The sequence below is a fragment of the Procambarus clarkii genome, chromosome 48 (assembly GCF_040958095.1).
Source record: "Procambarus clarkii isolate CNS0578487 chromosome 48, FALCON_Pclarkii_2.0, whole genome shotgun sequence".
In the NCBI taxonomy this organism is placed as follows: Eukaryota; Metazoa; Arthropoda; class Malacostraca; order Decapoda; family Cambaridae; genus Procambarus; species Procambarus clarkii.
In genome coordinates, this window is record NC_091197.1 from 35,870,518 (window position 1) to 35,885,910 (window position 15,393).

A 15,393-nucleotide genomic window follows, 5' to 3' on the forward strand; every position below is an offset into this window, starting at 1 on the left:
GATCCATTCCCAACCATTACTTTTCTGCAACCAAATTATAATGTAATATAGGATGTTTTTAACCAGTTACAAAATGCCTCCCAATGATTAGCCATTTGCACTCAGGTTCACCTCTTCTTATAACAGGTCAAACTTCCCTCAAGCATAGCTCAATGCATCAAAATATCAAACCAGTTCTAACAAATATGGTAAATTTATTCAAAGTTTGATTCAGAAGGGTGAAGAATCAGATTTCTGGTTTCTTCGTATATGTGCTATTTGAATTATCACTTTTTCAGACTACACCTACTCGTCTGAAGAATGGGAAGCATCTTCCTCTGACCTGTTGTCCTTCATGGCAGCTGTACAGGACCACAGTCTACCATCATTGGGCATAACTACATCTCTTGAGGAGGTTGTCATATTAATATATTTGTACAAAAATAGCTATTTTAACTAAATTAGTTTTCTTGTACTGTAATGTGGTCCTTTTTATGTAATATCAAAGTAGCTGCCCAGTAGCTTACATTCATTGGTGCATCAAGCTTTTCTGGGAGAGAATTCTATCATTGGCCCCCTGAGTTAACCACCTGGATACCTCTGAGCCTTAAGCACTATACGAAACTCTTGAGAATCATCAACGCCTATCAAAATCCCATTTCAGACTCTAGCCCCTCAATAACGAATACGTAGATCAATGCATATCATAAGGAAAACCTCCAGAAATATAAATTGCACCAAGCAACTGGTGAAAAACATTAGTGACCTTAACACAAACTATGTACACACTTATTGTCCAGAAACAACAGCTAGTTAACAATACTTATGCACCATCATATGGCAGCCCTGGCAACTCTGGATCCCAGCAGGCTGCCCTAGTCAGTCACCTACTTGGTGCAACTTGTTCCAGGTGCCTCACTGCTTTTCATGCTTCATAAGTCATCACAGTCGTAGCTTTCCTGTCAGTTTTTATCCTTTGCCTATGTAGGGGGCCTGTGCTTGTTGTTTCTTAGCATCATGTGCATTTTTCTGGGCGGGCTCCACAGTGGCTCTCTGTTACTAATTGCTCTAACTCCACACGTTCAAGTCGTATCAGGGCCTTGAGAGTCATTAACCCCTGGGTTGTGCCCCCCCCCCACGGTTTACGAGACAAGCCGCCAAACACACACCGAAACTACGACGTTGATACAATGTTCGAACAAGTTTTAACACCACCTAACCGGTTATAACAACCAATATAGCAAGTTGTAACAATGTTCTAATACGTCATAAACACGTTAAGCCAAGATGTAACAACTTTATTACAAGTTGTAACAAGCGGAAAATAGAGACTGTTTTGGTTTGTGTTTCCAGGAAATACTCTGGTGTGCATGATAAAGTAAAAAAAATATTTGTTTTCCCTTCTAATACATTCGAACCAGTGAAAGAATTTAATCTGTTTCAAGACATGCATCGTAACACAAATATTTGTACACTATAACATTTCCTGAGACCTGGAACTTTAAGAACAAGAGGTCATAGATATAAACTAGCTAAACACAGATGCCGAAGAAATATAAGAAAATTCACTTTCGCAAACAGTGGTAGACGGTTGGAACAAGTTAGGTGAGAAGGTGGTGGAGGCCAAGACTGTCAGTAGTTTCAAAGCGTTATATGACAAAGAGTGCTGGGAAGACGGGACACCACGAGCGTAGCTCTCATCCTGTAACTACACTTAGGTAATTGCTAAATCAAATTTTCCATAAGAAATAATGTAAATTAAATTCATCTGTTCCACACACCCAAAAATTTTAACTTAAAAATATATTTTCTATAGAATACTACTCATTTCTGTGGGGAGTCCTCTGAAGCTATCCCACTAATACAGTGCTAAATTAGTTGGGCTCTTAAGTCGCAGAGTTCTTATTGCCTACTATGGACCAGAGCTAGAACCTGGCCCCTCCAGAGAGGCGCAGAGAGCAATGGCCTATGAGCACTTTGCATTTCACCCTTACACTGCTCAGGGGCCCTAGGGACATTTACACGCCTGTGCGCAAGAAAAAATAAATTCAAATTTTTTTTTTCGTCTTCTAAACATGTTAATTTGTGTCCCCTGAGCACAGGGGGGGGGGGGGGGGAATCGTAGGCGACATATTTTGGGCGCAATTGACCGAGGAAGTCTGGCAAAAAGTGGGCGTTGACAGAGCGGTCGTCAGACCCGGTCAGCGTCACCCGCGCTGACAGGTGGGAGTTGCCACAAAGATATTATTACCTAATTGTTTCAATGTCTCTGATTGATTTTTTCTTAGTTTTTTTGCAGTAATATTATTCAATAGTGTGTATTGTAATATATTTATATAATAAAAGTGGTGAATAATCGCTATACTCAAAAGTATGATGTGCATATTAGTGATTCAAATATTATGTTTATAAAACAATAAACAAATAGTTTTGCTGCTATTACACTCTATACACAGTTTATATATAAGTATCTGCATGTTTTGGTCACCATAACAAACCACTAAGTTGGTATTGAGAGTCGAAAAGCAACGAGGAGTTACCGCCACACACCAGCCAGCCACTCGCTGCCACTCCCTCAACACACGCACTAAACTTTCTTCCCCAACAACACCATTTGTGGTGTTTTTACACTATATACAGACATTATATATAAGTATGTATATACTTTGTTCACCACAACTGTACAGCTAAGCTGATATAGTTAGTTCAGGCACTAAGAGTCATCGCTATACACAGATGGCGGCTCCCTCACTCATTCAAGGTCACACACACTAAACTTTCTCCCCCAACAATACTGTTTGCAGTGTTATTACCTTATATACACATATTATATATAAGTATCTACATGTTTTATGCACCGTAACTGTACACCTAAGTTTGTAGTGCGCCCAAAGAGCATAGTGGCCACCCTCTAAACAGCTAGACAAATCGTGCAGACGACGTCACCTCCGTCACCCATATGGCTCCTCCCAGCATAATCCTTTTGCTGTTATTACACTAATACACACATTATATATAAGTATCTACATTTGTGTTCACCATAGAGAACCACTGAGCTGGTATGGTGAATGCAAACAATAACAGGTAGCCACACAGTCAGTAAACGATGCTGTCTCCCTCCGTCTCTCAGCATCACTCCTCCCACAGCGCTAATTATTACAACAATCCTCCTATTATCACAACCCTGGTTATTTATATCACAGTCATGGGTCATCTGTAATATTGTCATCGCTAAATAATAACAATTACAGTATATATTTATTTTGACATTTTTCGGTGATGCTGTGGTCACAAGCTGAACAGCAATGCTGTTCGCTCATGCTGCGTGCGCCAGCCTTGGTTGCTACAACAGTACTGTGCCTCTCACACCTGAGAATATTGCCCACGATTTTTAAAAAAAATGGCGTCTATTTACAAGAGCCCTGAGGAAGCTACTGTGAACCCTGTGTAGCCGCGGGCCATTTGAATCGGGCCTGGCACCCTATGGCGTATATATACGCCATACGCACTGTGGGACATGTTACTCAGGGCGTATATATACGCCATGCACAGTTTAAAGGTTAACCACCGTGCTACTCGGCCTTAAAATATGACATTCCCACTGTGTGCCGAAAATAAATTTTCGGCAAAAAATTATTTTATAGTCTTATGTTAAAATACAGTCATTGACCACAAGAAACTAAAAAAAATATTGTATGTGACATACTTCAGCCGTGATGGAGCTGAGAAGTGTAACAAATTATGGGCACTGAGTGATGGAGCGCTCAGGGTCACTTGACCCCGCCACCTCGTGGGACGGCAGTTACTGCGAATATAATTTTTCACAAGTATTTTTTTTTGTTTCTCATTCGTTTTCTTCTCTGGGGTTTTCTGGAGAGAACCCCTTTGGCTCCCCGGAACTATCCAGGCTGATATGGATATACTGTAACCCCGCGATTATCCGGGATTCAAACATCCGGAAAACGCCCTTATACGGCTAAAATCGTGAACGGATAAAATTATCTCAATATCTGGCCAAAATGGCCATGGGACCCGGATAAAAGCCGGTTTGGCCGGTTAAAAATCTGGGCTGGTGGGCCGTACCGTATTAATCCCGTACAGCTGTGGCTCAAGGCCATGGTGTTGGAGGGGGTAGGGTGGGTGGGTGGTGTCGGGAGAGAGGGGAGCATTGGGAGGGACCACCTGGGGGATTACGGTCAGGAAGAGAGAGAGGGAGTTGGTCAGGAAGGGAGGGAGGGAGTTGGTCAGGAAGGGAGTTGGTCAGGGAGGGAGGAAGGGAGTTGGTCAGGAAGGGAGGGAGGGAGTTGGTCAGGAAGGGAGTTGGTCAGGAAGGGAGGAAGGGAGTTGGTCAGGAAAGGAGAGAGGGAGTTGGTCAGGAAGGGAGGGAGGGAGTTGGTCAGGAAGGGAGTTGGTCAGGAAGGGAGGAAGGGAGTTGGTCAGGAAGGGAGGAAGGGAGTTGGTCAGGAAGGGAGGAAGGGAGTTGGTCAGGAAGGGAGGAAGGGAGTTGGTCAGGAAGGGAGGAAGGGAGTTGGTCAGGAAGGGAGTTGGTCAGGAAGGGAGGGAGGGAGTTGGTCAGGAAGGGAGGAACTGAGTTGGTCAGGAAGGGAGTTGGTCAGGAAGAGAGGAAGGGAGTTGGTCAGGAAGGGAGGGAGGGAGTTGGTCAGGAAGGGAGGGAGGGAGTTGGTCAGGAAGGGAGGAAGGGAGTTGGTCAGGAAGGGAGGAAGGGAGTTGGTCAGGAAGGGAGGGAGGGAGTTGGTCAGGAAGGGAGGAAGGGAGTTGGTCAGGAAGGGAGGGAGGGAGTTGGTCAGGAAGGGAGGAAGGGAGTTGGTCAGGAAGGGAGGGAGGGAGTTGGTCAGGAAGCGAGGAAGGGAGTTGGTCAGGAAGGGAGGAAGGGAGTTGGTCAGGAAGGGAGGAAGGGAGTTGGTCAGGAAGGGAGGAAGGGAGTTGGTCAGGGAGGAAAAACTATTGTGGTGTGTATGGGACTCGCTTAAGCCTAACGAAGGAAGGTGGCGTTGGCGGTGTTGCAAGAATTATATTGTTTTCTTATTGCTGTGGAGAGCTAGTTACGAATATTAATTAAATAACACTATAACAGATGAACAGTACAGTACAGTATTTGGTTTGCTATTTATTCATTTAAATATTTACAATAAAATAAAATGGGATTGAACAGAACTTAAGGCGCATATGTTAAAAGTCATCATACATACAGTGTGTCAACACCCACGTGTCTGTTGACACATGTGGAGGGGAGATGGGAAGGCTGGCATGAGGTGGGGGGGGGGGGGGGTGACCAGGCAGGAGATCACGCGTGTCATCTGTCTCTGTTCCAGTCTCGCCACTTACCCACCTGTTCACCCACTTCCCTGCCCACCCACTTCCCTGCCCACCCACCTGCCTGCACACCCATTTACCCACATGTTCACCCACCCACCTATTTACCCACTTCCCTGCCCATCCACCTGTTTACCCACCTGCCTGCATGCCCACTTACCCACCTGTCAATCCATCCACCCACCTGTTCACCCACCTACCTGCACACCCACCTGCCTGCTGAACCCACCCACCCACCTGTTCACCCACTTCCCTGCCCACCCACCTGTTTACCCACATGCCTGCATGCCCACTGACCCACCTGTCAATGCACCCACCCACCTGCCTGCTTGCCCACTCACCCACCAAGCCCATCTACCTGCCATCCACTCATCCAAAACCCACCTGCCTGAATCCACCAATCCCTGCCTGCCCACCCACCCACCTGCCTGCCCACCCACTTTCCCTGCCCACCTACCAGCTAAGCAGCTAACCACCCATGCACCAGCCCCACACACTAATTAGTGTGTCAATTCAAATCATGCGTGTGGAATAAAAATTGTCAGAAATGGTCCCAAAGAGGTAAAAAAGTACTATTATCCAGAACATGTGATAATCTGGCTGGGGGCCCTTCCCATATAGTCCGGATAGTCGAGTGGAGACAGTACAGTGGTACCTCGGCTTACGAGCGCCCCTGGTTACGAGCAGGATTTGCTCGGAAAATTTGTATCGGGATACGAGGGTTGCCTTAGGTTACGAGTTTGTTGATACGCGTACGGGCCGATCAAGTGTGTGGTGACACGGCGATCGCCGTTCAGTTTGCCCTGGCCTCGCGCCCAGTAACTATCCCACCTGAATTCTTCATGAGGATTTACAGTTTTTTGTCGGGTTTTTGGCCATTTGAACATAAAAGTTGTTATTATATCTCGCCATGGGTCCCAAGAAAGCCAGTGGTAAGGTTCAACCGAAGAAAATAGTTGTGAGTAGAGGCAGTAGAGGATGTCCCTTCTTCATTAACCCTTAAAGTGCGCATCACGTCATATGACGTGTTGGAGTACTACGCAAGATTTAAACGGCCCGCGAATACACGGGGTTCACCACACCTTCATCAGGGCTCTTGTAAACAGACGTCATTTTTTAAAAAAATCGTGGGCCAAACTCCTGGGTGTTATTGGTCTCAGTATTGAGTGAGCAACCAAGCCTGACGCATGTAGCATGAGCTAACAGCACTGCTGTTCAGCTTGTGACCACAGCATCCCCTAAAAATACCAAAATATACTTGTTCATGCTATTATGTAGCGATGATATTATTACAGAAGACCCCTGACTGATAAAACTGACCAGGGTTCTGATAATAGCAGGATTGTGGTGATAATTAGTGCTGTACGCCATGGAGGGAGGAGTAATGCTGTGGGAGGGAGAGTGGTGGCGATGTCTTCTGACTGTGTGTGGCCACCTTTTATTGACTGCACTCACCGTACCAGCTTAGTGGTTCGCTATGGTGAACACAAATGTAGATACTTATATATGACGTGTGTATAGAGGGTATAAACAACAAGAGAAGGTTGGGAACTGCCATTTTGGTGAGGGCGGTGGCGTCGTCTGCACGATGCCACTGTGCAGACGACGGTGTTGTTTACTGGTTACCACGATGGTCTTTGGGCATCATACCAGTTTATTTGTACAAGTATGATGAATAAAACAGGTAGATATTTATATATAATGTTTGTATATAGCATAATAACACCACACAGTATTGTTGGAGGAGAAATATTAGTGCGTCTGGCCTTGAGGGCGGCAGCCATCAGCTGACTGTGTGAGGTCCTACGTCTTTGTGCCTTTACTCACCATACAAGCTTAGATGTACAGTTATGGTGAACAAAACATGTAGATACTTATATATAACGTCTGTATATAGTGAATTATAGCAAAAACAGTATTGTGGGAGGAGAATGTGGGTGAGTCAGATGACTTGAGGGAGGGCAGGAGTGGCTGGCTGGTACACGGCAGTCACTCCTCATTACTTTTTGACTCATAATAGCTACTTAGTGGTTCGTTATAGTGAACAAAACATGCAGATACTTATATATAACCTGTACTTATAGTGTAATAACTGACAAAGTATTTGTTGACTGATTGATGAACATAATTGAATCAACAATATGCACACCATATTTTTGAGTACAGCAATGATTCACTCATTTTATTATATAAATATATCAAACTACACACTATTAAATAATATTACAGCAAAAAAACTATGAAAAATCAATCAGAGACATTGAAATAGTTAGGTAGTTATCTCTTTGTGGCAACTCCGGCCTGACAGCTGGCGAGCAACAGACCGCCTGGGACACACGCTGAGTCAGCGCCTATTTTTTGGCAGACTTTCCCGCCCTATAGCGGGCAATATATGGCACTTACAATTTTTTTATTAATTTTCCCCTGATCAGTGAACACAAATTAACAGGTTAGGAAGAAAAAATAATTTTTTTTTTTTCAAAATTACATGCGCCTGTGGGGAAGAAAGGATATTATACCCCTAGCATGTTAAAGGTTAAGAAAATATGTGAAGTATGGGAAGAACTGCAAAGTTTTGCTGAAAAAACTCGCCCAGATAAAGCTGTAGCAGGCCGTTGCATTGACCTTTTAAATGACAATGTGATGTCTTACTACAGACAAGTGTTAAAATGTAGGGAAAAACAAGTGTCTTTAGACAGATTGTTAGTAAGACAAGCAAGCAGTGAGCCACAAGCAGGTCCTAGTGGTATGCAGGCAAGAAATGCCGGAGAGTGCACACCAGAGAAGTCCTCACTGCCTGATGTTACAATGGATGGGGGCTCCCCTTCCAAACAGTAACACCTCTCATCCTCCCCCCTCCTCACTATCTTCATACACCAAGAGCAGTCATCAGCAATGGTAAGTAATAACTTGAACATAGTTTTGTAGTGTAGATTTAGATGAATTAGGTATAAAATTTAGTTTGAAGTGAGGTTTTTGGGTAGTCAGGAATGGATTAATTCATTTCCCATTTTTTTTATGGGGAAATTAGCTTCGGGTTACGTGTTTTCGGGTTACGAGCTGTCTTCAGGAACGGATTACTCTTAAACCGAGGTACCACTGTACACTTGGGAGCCGGTCGGCCGAGCGGACAGCACGCTGGACTTGTGATCCTGTGGTCCTGGGTTTGATCCCAGGAGCCGGTGAGAAACAATGGGCAGAGTTTCTTTCACCCTATGCCCCTGTTACCTAGCAGTAAAATAGGTACCTGGGTGTTAGTCAGCTGTCACGGGCTGCTTCCTGGGGTTGGAGGCCTGGTCGAGGACCGGGCCGCGGGGACACTAAAAAGCCCTGAAATCATCTCAAGATAACCTCAATATAACAGTATTAGACTTTGGCATCAGTCAATGTGAATGGAGTTCTAGGCCTGTCAGGGACCATGAGCTAGAACCTGGCCCTCTCAGAAGAGGCACGAGGGGTAGTGACCTATAGAAACCTCCCGTGTAGTTGAAAGCATTCTGTGTCTGCCATCAACCGGGTGAGGCACCCAGAAAGGTAAGCGCCCCAAATTAAACCCTCCACATGTCCAGTTCTTGGCTGATGTGATTGCCAAATGGTCATGTGACTCTGGCTTCTGCTTTTCTGTCCTCCAGCTCTGTGCCTTGTGATGTAGTGCTGTTCTCTGGTGGTGCGCAACCCAAGAGTAATCTCTCCAGTACTCGGGCTGTTTGCGCCTAAGGTCACCTTCCTTAGGTGCCCTGTAAGTACTGCCCTTGGGGCTTTGGGCCACCTAACACAAGGCACCTAGGGATCTATCTCTGCTTGGCCTTTTACTGCTCGGTGATCAACCGCCGTTAGTGTTCTGGGGTGTTTCATGCACCCTTGTTTTCCTTTGGGTAAGGAGTAGGAGTAGCACTAATAGGAGCACAGAGTACTGCGCAGCTAGTTTTCACCTCCCATAGCGACTAACTCTGTTCCACCTGGGTACGTTGTCCTCTTGCGGGGTTTTTTCTCTTGCTATTGTTTTCTTGCCTGGTGGAGGGGTTCTGCCTTAGGTTTTGGTTACCCCTATTGCTCCTCGTGGTCCCCTGCTAGGCTCCCATGAGTGAACACGTCCTAGGGGGTTCAGCTTTTATCAGTTTTCTTGGTAGACTTGGGTGCCAGTTAATAGTACCCTGCCGAGGGTTTCCCGATGTAAGTTCCATCTCCGGACCCTGCGAACCCCGCGAGGGACGCGAGAGGTTCGATGGAAGCCACCCCTGGATCCCCTTTTGCTTTGTGCGAGTTTGAGGGTTGCTCTGTCCCCTTGTCTCTGGGTGACTCTCACCAATTCTGCCTCCGTCATGCTGGCTGCTGGGTCAGTGACACCTTCGACCCAGAGTCCTGACTAGTGGGCCCAGAGGTCTGACCAATGGATCCCCTTCCTTCCGGCTTTTATGGCTGCACCAGCCTTTTCTTTTCAGGCCGGGGATTTGGAAGATGACTCAGCCCCGGGTCCTGCTGTGGAGGTTCCTGGGGCTGGGGAGGGGTTGACTTGGGGGCCTTGGGCCCTGTTTGACCCCGCTTGCGTTTTTGTTCCCTTGGAACGGGACTTGCTGTTACAAGGAGTGGGCTTTTTTTTAATCACCCCCCCCCCTCCTGCCACTCTGCATACGAGTTGGATTTAGTGTCTGCCCCTACCCTGGTTCAGTTCCGTGTCCCTTTGGGTGCGTCAGTCCTGTTTTTCCAGAGGTTTTCGGGTTCCACATCCCACCTCATGAGGTGCGGAACACCCTTGCGCTTACCTCCTGCACGACCCGGATTACGCCTCCATCATGAATCCGTCTTCATTCATATTTGGGTCTTTGTTTCCCTACTGGGTTTGGTATGCGGTTCTGGAGTCGTCCTGGCTAGCGGACTGCCCTATGTTTTTTTTTTTTTTTCTACCACACATTTACACATTTCACATTTACAATGCTAACCAGCATATATACATTTTCTTCTGTCCTCCATGGACAGGGTTAGAGAAGTGTTAAACATATAGTTCAAGGGTTTATTGAACACTCAACCACAGAAGGTGATTTGATGCTTTTAAAATGCTAAGCTAACCTACATACGTAAATACATAGATACACAGATTTACGTATGCCCTACATAAAGTGTTAGATGTGTCTTTTACATAGTGTCATTAATGTACATTCACAAAGGTGAAATGTAATTCTGATCAGCTTCCATATATTTTTTATACCCATACATATACATACACACACACACACACACATATACATACATATATACACACACACACACACACATGCATTCACATACATTTGTCTCATTTACTCTGACAGGGTCAGATAGCTGATAAAGACACTAGTGTGCAATTAAGCACTTAATCACTGAAGGTGATGAAGGTGCTTTTACAAGCTCAGGTTATATAGTTACATCATATATATACATTGTATGATTGATATATTACATGGTCAATCTTGGATACAAGTTCAATATATCATCAAGTGTTCCAGTACTCATATAGTAATTACAGAGTTCAGCATACCTTAGCCCAGGAGGGCGAAAGTCAGTCAGTATGGGACATTCTACAATATAATGTTCAAGAGAGTGCATGTTTTCTCTTTCACAAAGTTGACACATTGTGTACTCGACATTTGGGTTTTGAGAAAGCATGTTTGTATGTTTTTGTTGGAGGCTTGGCATACGTTCTGTCGATCCCGCACACTTGCGTGGCACTGACGGTGGCCCTCCAGTATTTTCCATGTGTATATTATTTGATATCTCTCTCTCGTCTCTTTTCTAGGGAGTACATTTGGAGAGCTTTGAGACGATCCCAATAATTCACGTGCTTTATCGCGTCTATGTATGCCGTATATGTTCTCTGTAGTCCCTCTATTTCAGCAATCTCTCTTGCTCTGTAAGGGGAAATGAGCACTGAGCAGTACTCACTGATCAGGTGAGATTTCGTTGACTTCGGTTGACTTCGGTTTCTGGTAGGGTTGTCTTGTCCGTTCTCTCGTAGTGTTTTCAGGACTCATCTTATGCCGAATTCTGTTGCCTCATATCGTGCGGCACTGGTGGAGCCGCTGCAGCTTGCATTCGCCGTTGATGTTACTTCTGCACCATTTCGCAAGCTGTCTCGTGCGTTTTTTCATCTCTGACCTGCTCATGCTCTACCCGAGCCATCTTGGTCTATGGATTGGGTGCTCTCTTATCTCTCGCTTCCTCTGTTTGAAGTGGCCTCTTCGATTCCAGACTGTTTCTCCAAGGCTCTTTTTCCTGTTGGCATTGGCCTCTTGGGGGATTGGGTTGGGGAGCTTCGTGCTTTCCACCAGCTCAGGGGGGGTTTCTGCTCTTTTGCCCCGGTGATAGGTTTGTTTGGTCACAGCCGCCTCCTGTTTTGGCGAAGAATGAGACTGCTGCTTTCCGGAGGAATCCTTTGGTCCTTGCATTTAATTGGCTAGGCCAGGGGTGCATCATGTGTTAAGTACGTTTGCAGCTCTCAGCCGTTATTTGCACGCCATGGCTTCTGTGTCCAGTGACATTTTTAGGCTGATCTAGTTTCCCTTCTTCCCTATTCCAGGGTTCGGGTCTCCCAGGTCGTCCGCAGGGGTTATTCGGTCCAGCCACCCTGCAGTCTATCACCATACCCCACGGCATTCGTAAGTTTGCTGCGCTTGCTGCCGTCTTCAGTAACATGTCTTGGGCTGACATTTGGGCACGGAGTTTTTGGCAGTTGAACAGGGTCCTGGCTGCGCTCTACCTGGTTAGTGTTCCTGGGCCTAGTCGACGGTTGCAGTCAGTTGTCTCAACTTTGAGTTAAAAGCAAGTGCCGACTGCCTCCCGGGTAAGTCCCTCTTTTTTTTGTCTTTGGGTAGGTAGCTCCGGGGAGCCGAAGGGGCTTTAGGGAGCAGTAGGGGCTCCCCCCCAGAAAACCAGTGTTGAATGTAATGAAACACCATTTTCTGGGTGAGTACCGGAGGCTCCCCGGCATCCCTCCCTCCCTCCGGTCGGCGTTTTTTCGCGTTTTTTGACATCCAGCCTCAAGAACTGAGGTGTGGGTAGCCGGCACGGGGGGTCTGGGGCTCCCCCTCCCCCTCCCGGGGAGGGGAGAGCTGCGCAGACAGCGGCGCGGCGGTGTGTGACGTCACACTAGTTTGCTTGTTTTCGGTTGGGGAGTTCTATCCACTAGTTCGGTTTTTGGTAGCAATTTTAACCAGAATAGGGGTTTGTTTTGAGGCGCTTACCTTTCTGGGTGCCTGTTCCGGTCGATGGCAGACATAGAATGCTTCCAACCACACGGGGGCTTCTATAGGCCATTGCTCCCCTTGCCTCTCTGAGGGGGCCCGGTTCTGGCCGTGGTCCCCGGTAGGCATAAGAACTCCATACACATGACTGATGCCAAAGTCTGACATTAGCATATCAGCCTGGGATAGCTCCGGGGAGCCTCCGGGATTCACCCAGAAAATGGCGTTTCATTACATTCAACGCTGGTTTTTTATTTTCATAGTAAGTTTGAATATTTTTGGCCAAGACTATGCCTGGTAGCAGCATCATTCGTTCTGGAGGTGTTAAGAGGAAGAAAGTTGTCCTAAGAATTAAAGACAAGTTACTGTTATACACTTCAACCAGTGCGGCGTCACAGTGCTGCGCCATTAGTTAAATATTTTTTTAAATAACTTTTTTATTTTCGTAGTAACTTTAAACATTTTTGCCCAAGACTATGGTAGCAGCATCAATCGTACTGGAAGTGTTAAGAGGAAGAAGGTTGTCCTAGCAATTAACACTTTCGCCTGGGCATGACGCAGCATTGCGTCATCCGTTTACTGTCGGTAATACCGGGGATGACGCAGCATTGCGTCATCCACTTTAAATAATCGCCAAAAATCAAGTTTTTATCCGATTTTTTGGGGACTGGTTTTAAAATGCGCGCCGATGTCTTCCCATTTTCTTTGTTGAGCCTCGTGGCCCTCAGGCGGCTTGGCACACGCCGTGGGCCCATTGTTTTCGCTCCACTGTTGTAACCAATGTTGCCTCCCCTCGCATCTCAAACGTGTGTACATTTCGGCTATTTTCCGTGGCTATATTTCTTACTGCGGCTTTAGAAACTATCTACGCTTACTCCACAATGGATAGTGATCATAAACAAGGCCCTTCCAGGAAGAAAATTGCGAAAGAAAGGCTTGAAAAGGGCGGGAATTGGCAGTGTAGGTGGAAGGCGTCTGAGCTCTCACTTGTGGCTAACGTGTGGCCCGTCTTCAATTCGTCGGCGGTTGGAGCATGACCAAGTTTTTTATTTTATATGCTAATGGTCCTCTAGAGAATTCAATTGCGAACCCATTGAGACCAAAATGAAAGACCTAGGACGAAAATTGAGGTGACCAGAGTGAAAATAGTGAAAACATTTTATCGCCTTTGCGCACTCCTGGGTAACTCGTTCGCACTTTCTCTGTTTGCTGCGGGTAATTAGCCGGGCTTTTGGAGTTTATATGCATTTAGTGCTGTAGAGAATTCTATTGCGAACACAATGATACAAAATTTAATCTCGTAGGACGAGAATTAGGTGACAAAGTTGAAGAGAGTATACACTTTTCAGAATTTACGTGCGCTCTCGTGACACCCTGGGTCCCATATCGCACAGTTGAGGGGTGGCGCGCGGGGTACACCAAAGTGTTAAAGAAAAGTGTTAAAGAATGTGTTGTTCAACCAGTGAGGCGCCACAGGCAAGTCAAGCGCCTTCAACAAGTGAGGCGCCACAGGCAAGCAAGTGCCTTCAACGAGTGAGGCGTCATAGGCAGGCCAAGCGCCTTCAACAAGTGAGGCGCCACAGGCAAGCCAAGCGCCTTCAACAAGTGAGGCGCCACAGGCAAGCCAAGCGCCTTCAACAAGTGAGGCGTCACAGGCAAGCCAAATGCCTTCAACAAGTGAGGCTTCACAGGCAAGCCAAGCGCCTTCAACAAGTGAGGCGCAAGCAAGCGCCTTTAACAAGTGAGGCGTCACAGGCAAGCCAAGCGCCTTCAACAAGTGAGGCGCCGCAGGCAAGCCCAGCGCCTTCAACAAGTGAGGCCTCACAGGCAACCCAAATGCCTTCAACCAGTGAGGCTTCAGCAGCAGGCAGTCAAAACTAACTTTGCTTAATGAACTGTACAGTAATTTTAAGTGTTAATTTTAGTGCTATGTTAGTATAGGTTACGTAAATTGTTAAGAATTCTTAAATTCAAGATGTGTGGCATCAATCAAGAAGGCGAACACCAACAAGGTAAGTTTTGGCTTCTAGTTGAATATTTAATAATTATATGTGGCAAGGCAATTCAAATTATGTTGTTTGTAGTATAAAAATAGTTGGAAATGGTCACTTTTGGACTCGTAGGTGGTGAAAAAGTACCATTATTCGAAAAATGTGATAATCCAGCCGGGGGTCCTTCCTATATAGTCCGGATGATCGAGTGGGGACAGTAGATCATTCAAGTGAGGAAACACTGTAATTAAAGTGAGATTCTGATGGATGCATGATTGGAAAGGAAAGCATATGCTCCTCACACAATGTCCTATATATATTCCTCTGGTGGCAGTCTACTATCCAGAACCACCCCTAGATCTCCTCTATTAGAGTTCTTTAGTCCTTTCCACATAATTTGTAGGTTATTTGTGGTCTTTTTTTTCTCCTATTCCACATTCCATAACATGGCAATTATTCACTTTAAGTTCCTTTTGTCAAGTGGTGCTTCTGTGCACGGAGATTCTTGTTAGAATGGAATGGCACTTGAAACAAGTGACAGCAATTCATATGGTTGCAGCAGTTTGGGGCTTGCAGCCAGATGGGCAAACTGGAACTTAAGAGTTTACTTGCCAGTCCTTGATCTTGGAAAAGCTTTGAATATGGTCATTCTAGGCTGGACTCTACTCACCTAGTTGTACTCACTTAGTTGTGATTGCAAGGGTTGAGCTCTTTGGTCCCACCTCCCAACTGTCAGTCTATTGCTGACCAGATTCCTGAACTTATTGAGTTCTATCATACAGAGGGCCACATGGTTTGCAAATTTGAATTTTCTGAAAATACCAGTTTCTCAATTGGGGGTTAGGGAATGACGCTATATGAACTAAGTTCGG

General features: G+C 45.9%; 1 protein-coding gene across 1 annotated transcript in view; it reads left to right on the top strand.

Annotated features, from left to right (window-relative positions):
• Positions 1–265: 265 nt before the first annotated feature.
• Positions 266–15,393, top strand: part of LOC123764818 (probable methyltransferase-like protein 25) — a 239,851-nt gene continuing 224,723 nt past the window's right edge. Inside the window, exon 1 of the mRNA XM_069302696.1 lies at positions 266–394. Within this exon, the coding sequence (XP_069158797.1) occupies positions 335–394 (60 nt within the window). The 5' untranslated portion in view covers positions 266–334. The remainder of the gene's footprint in view (positions 395–15,393) is intronic.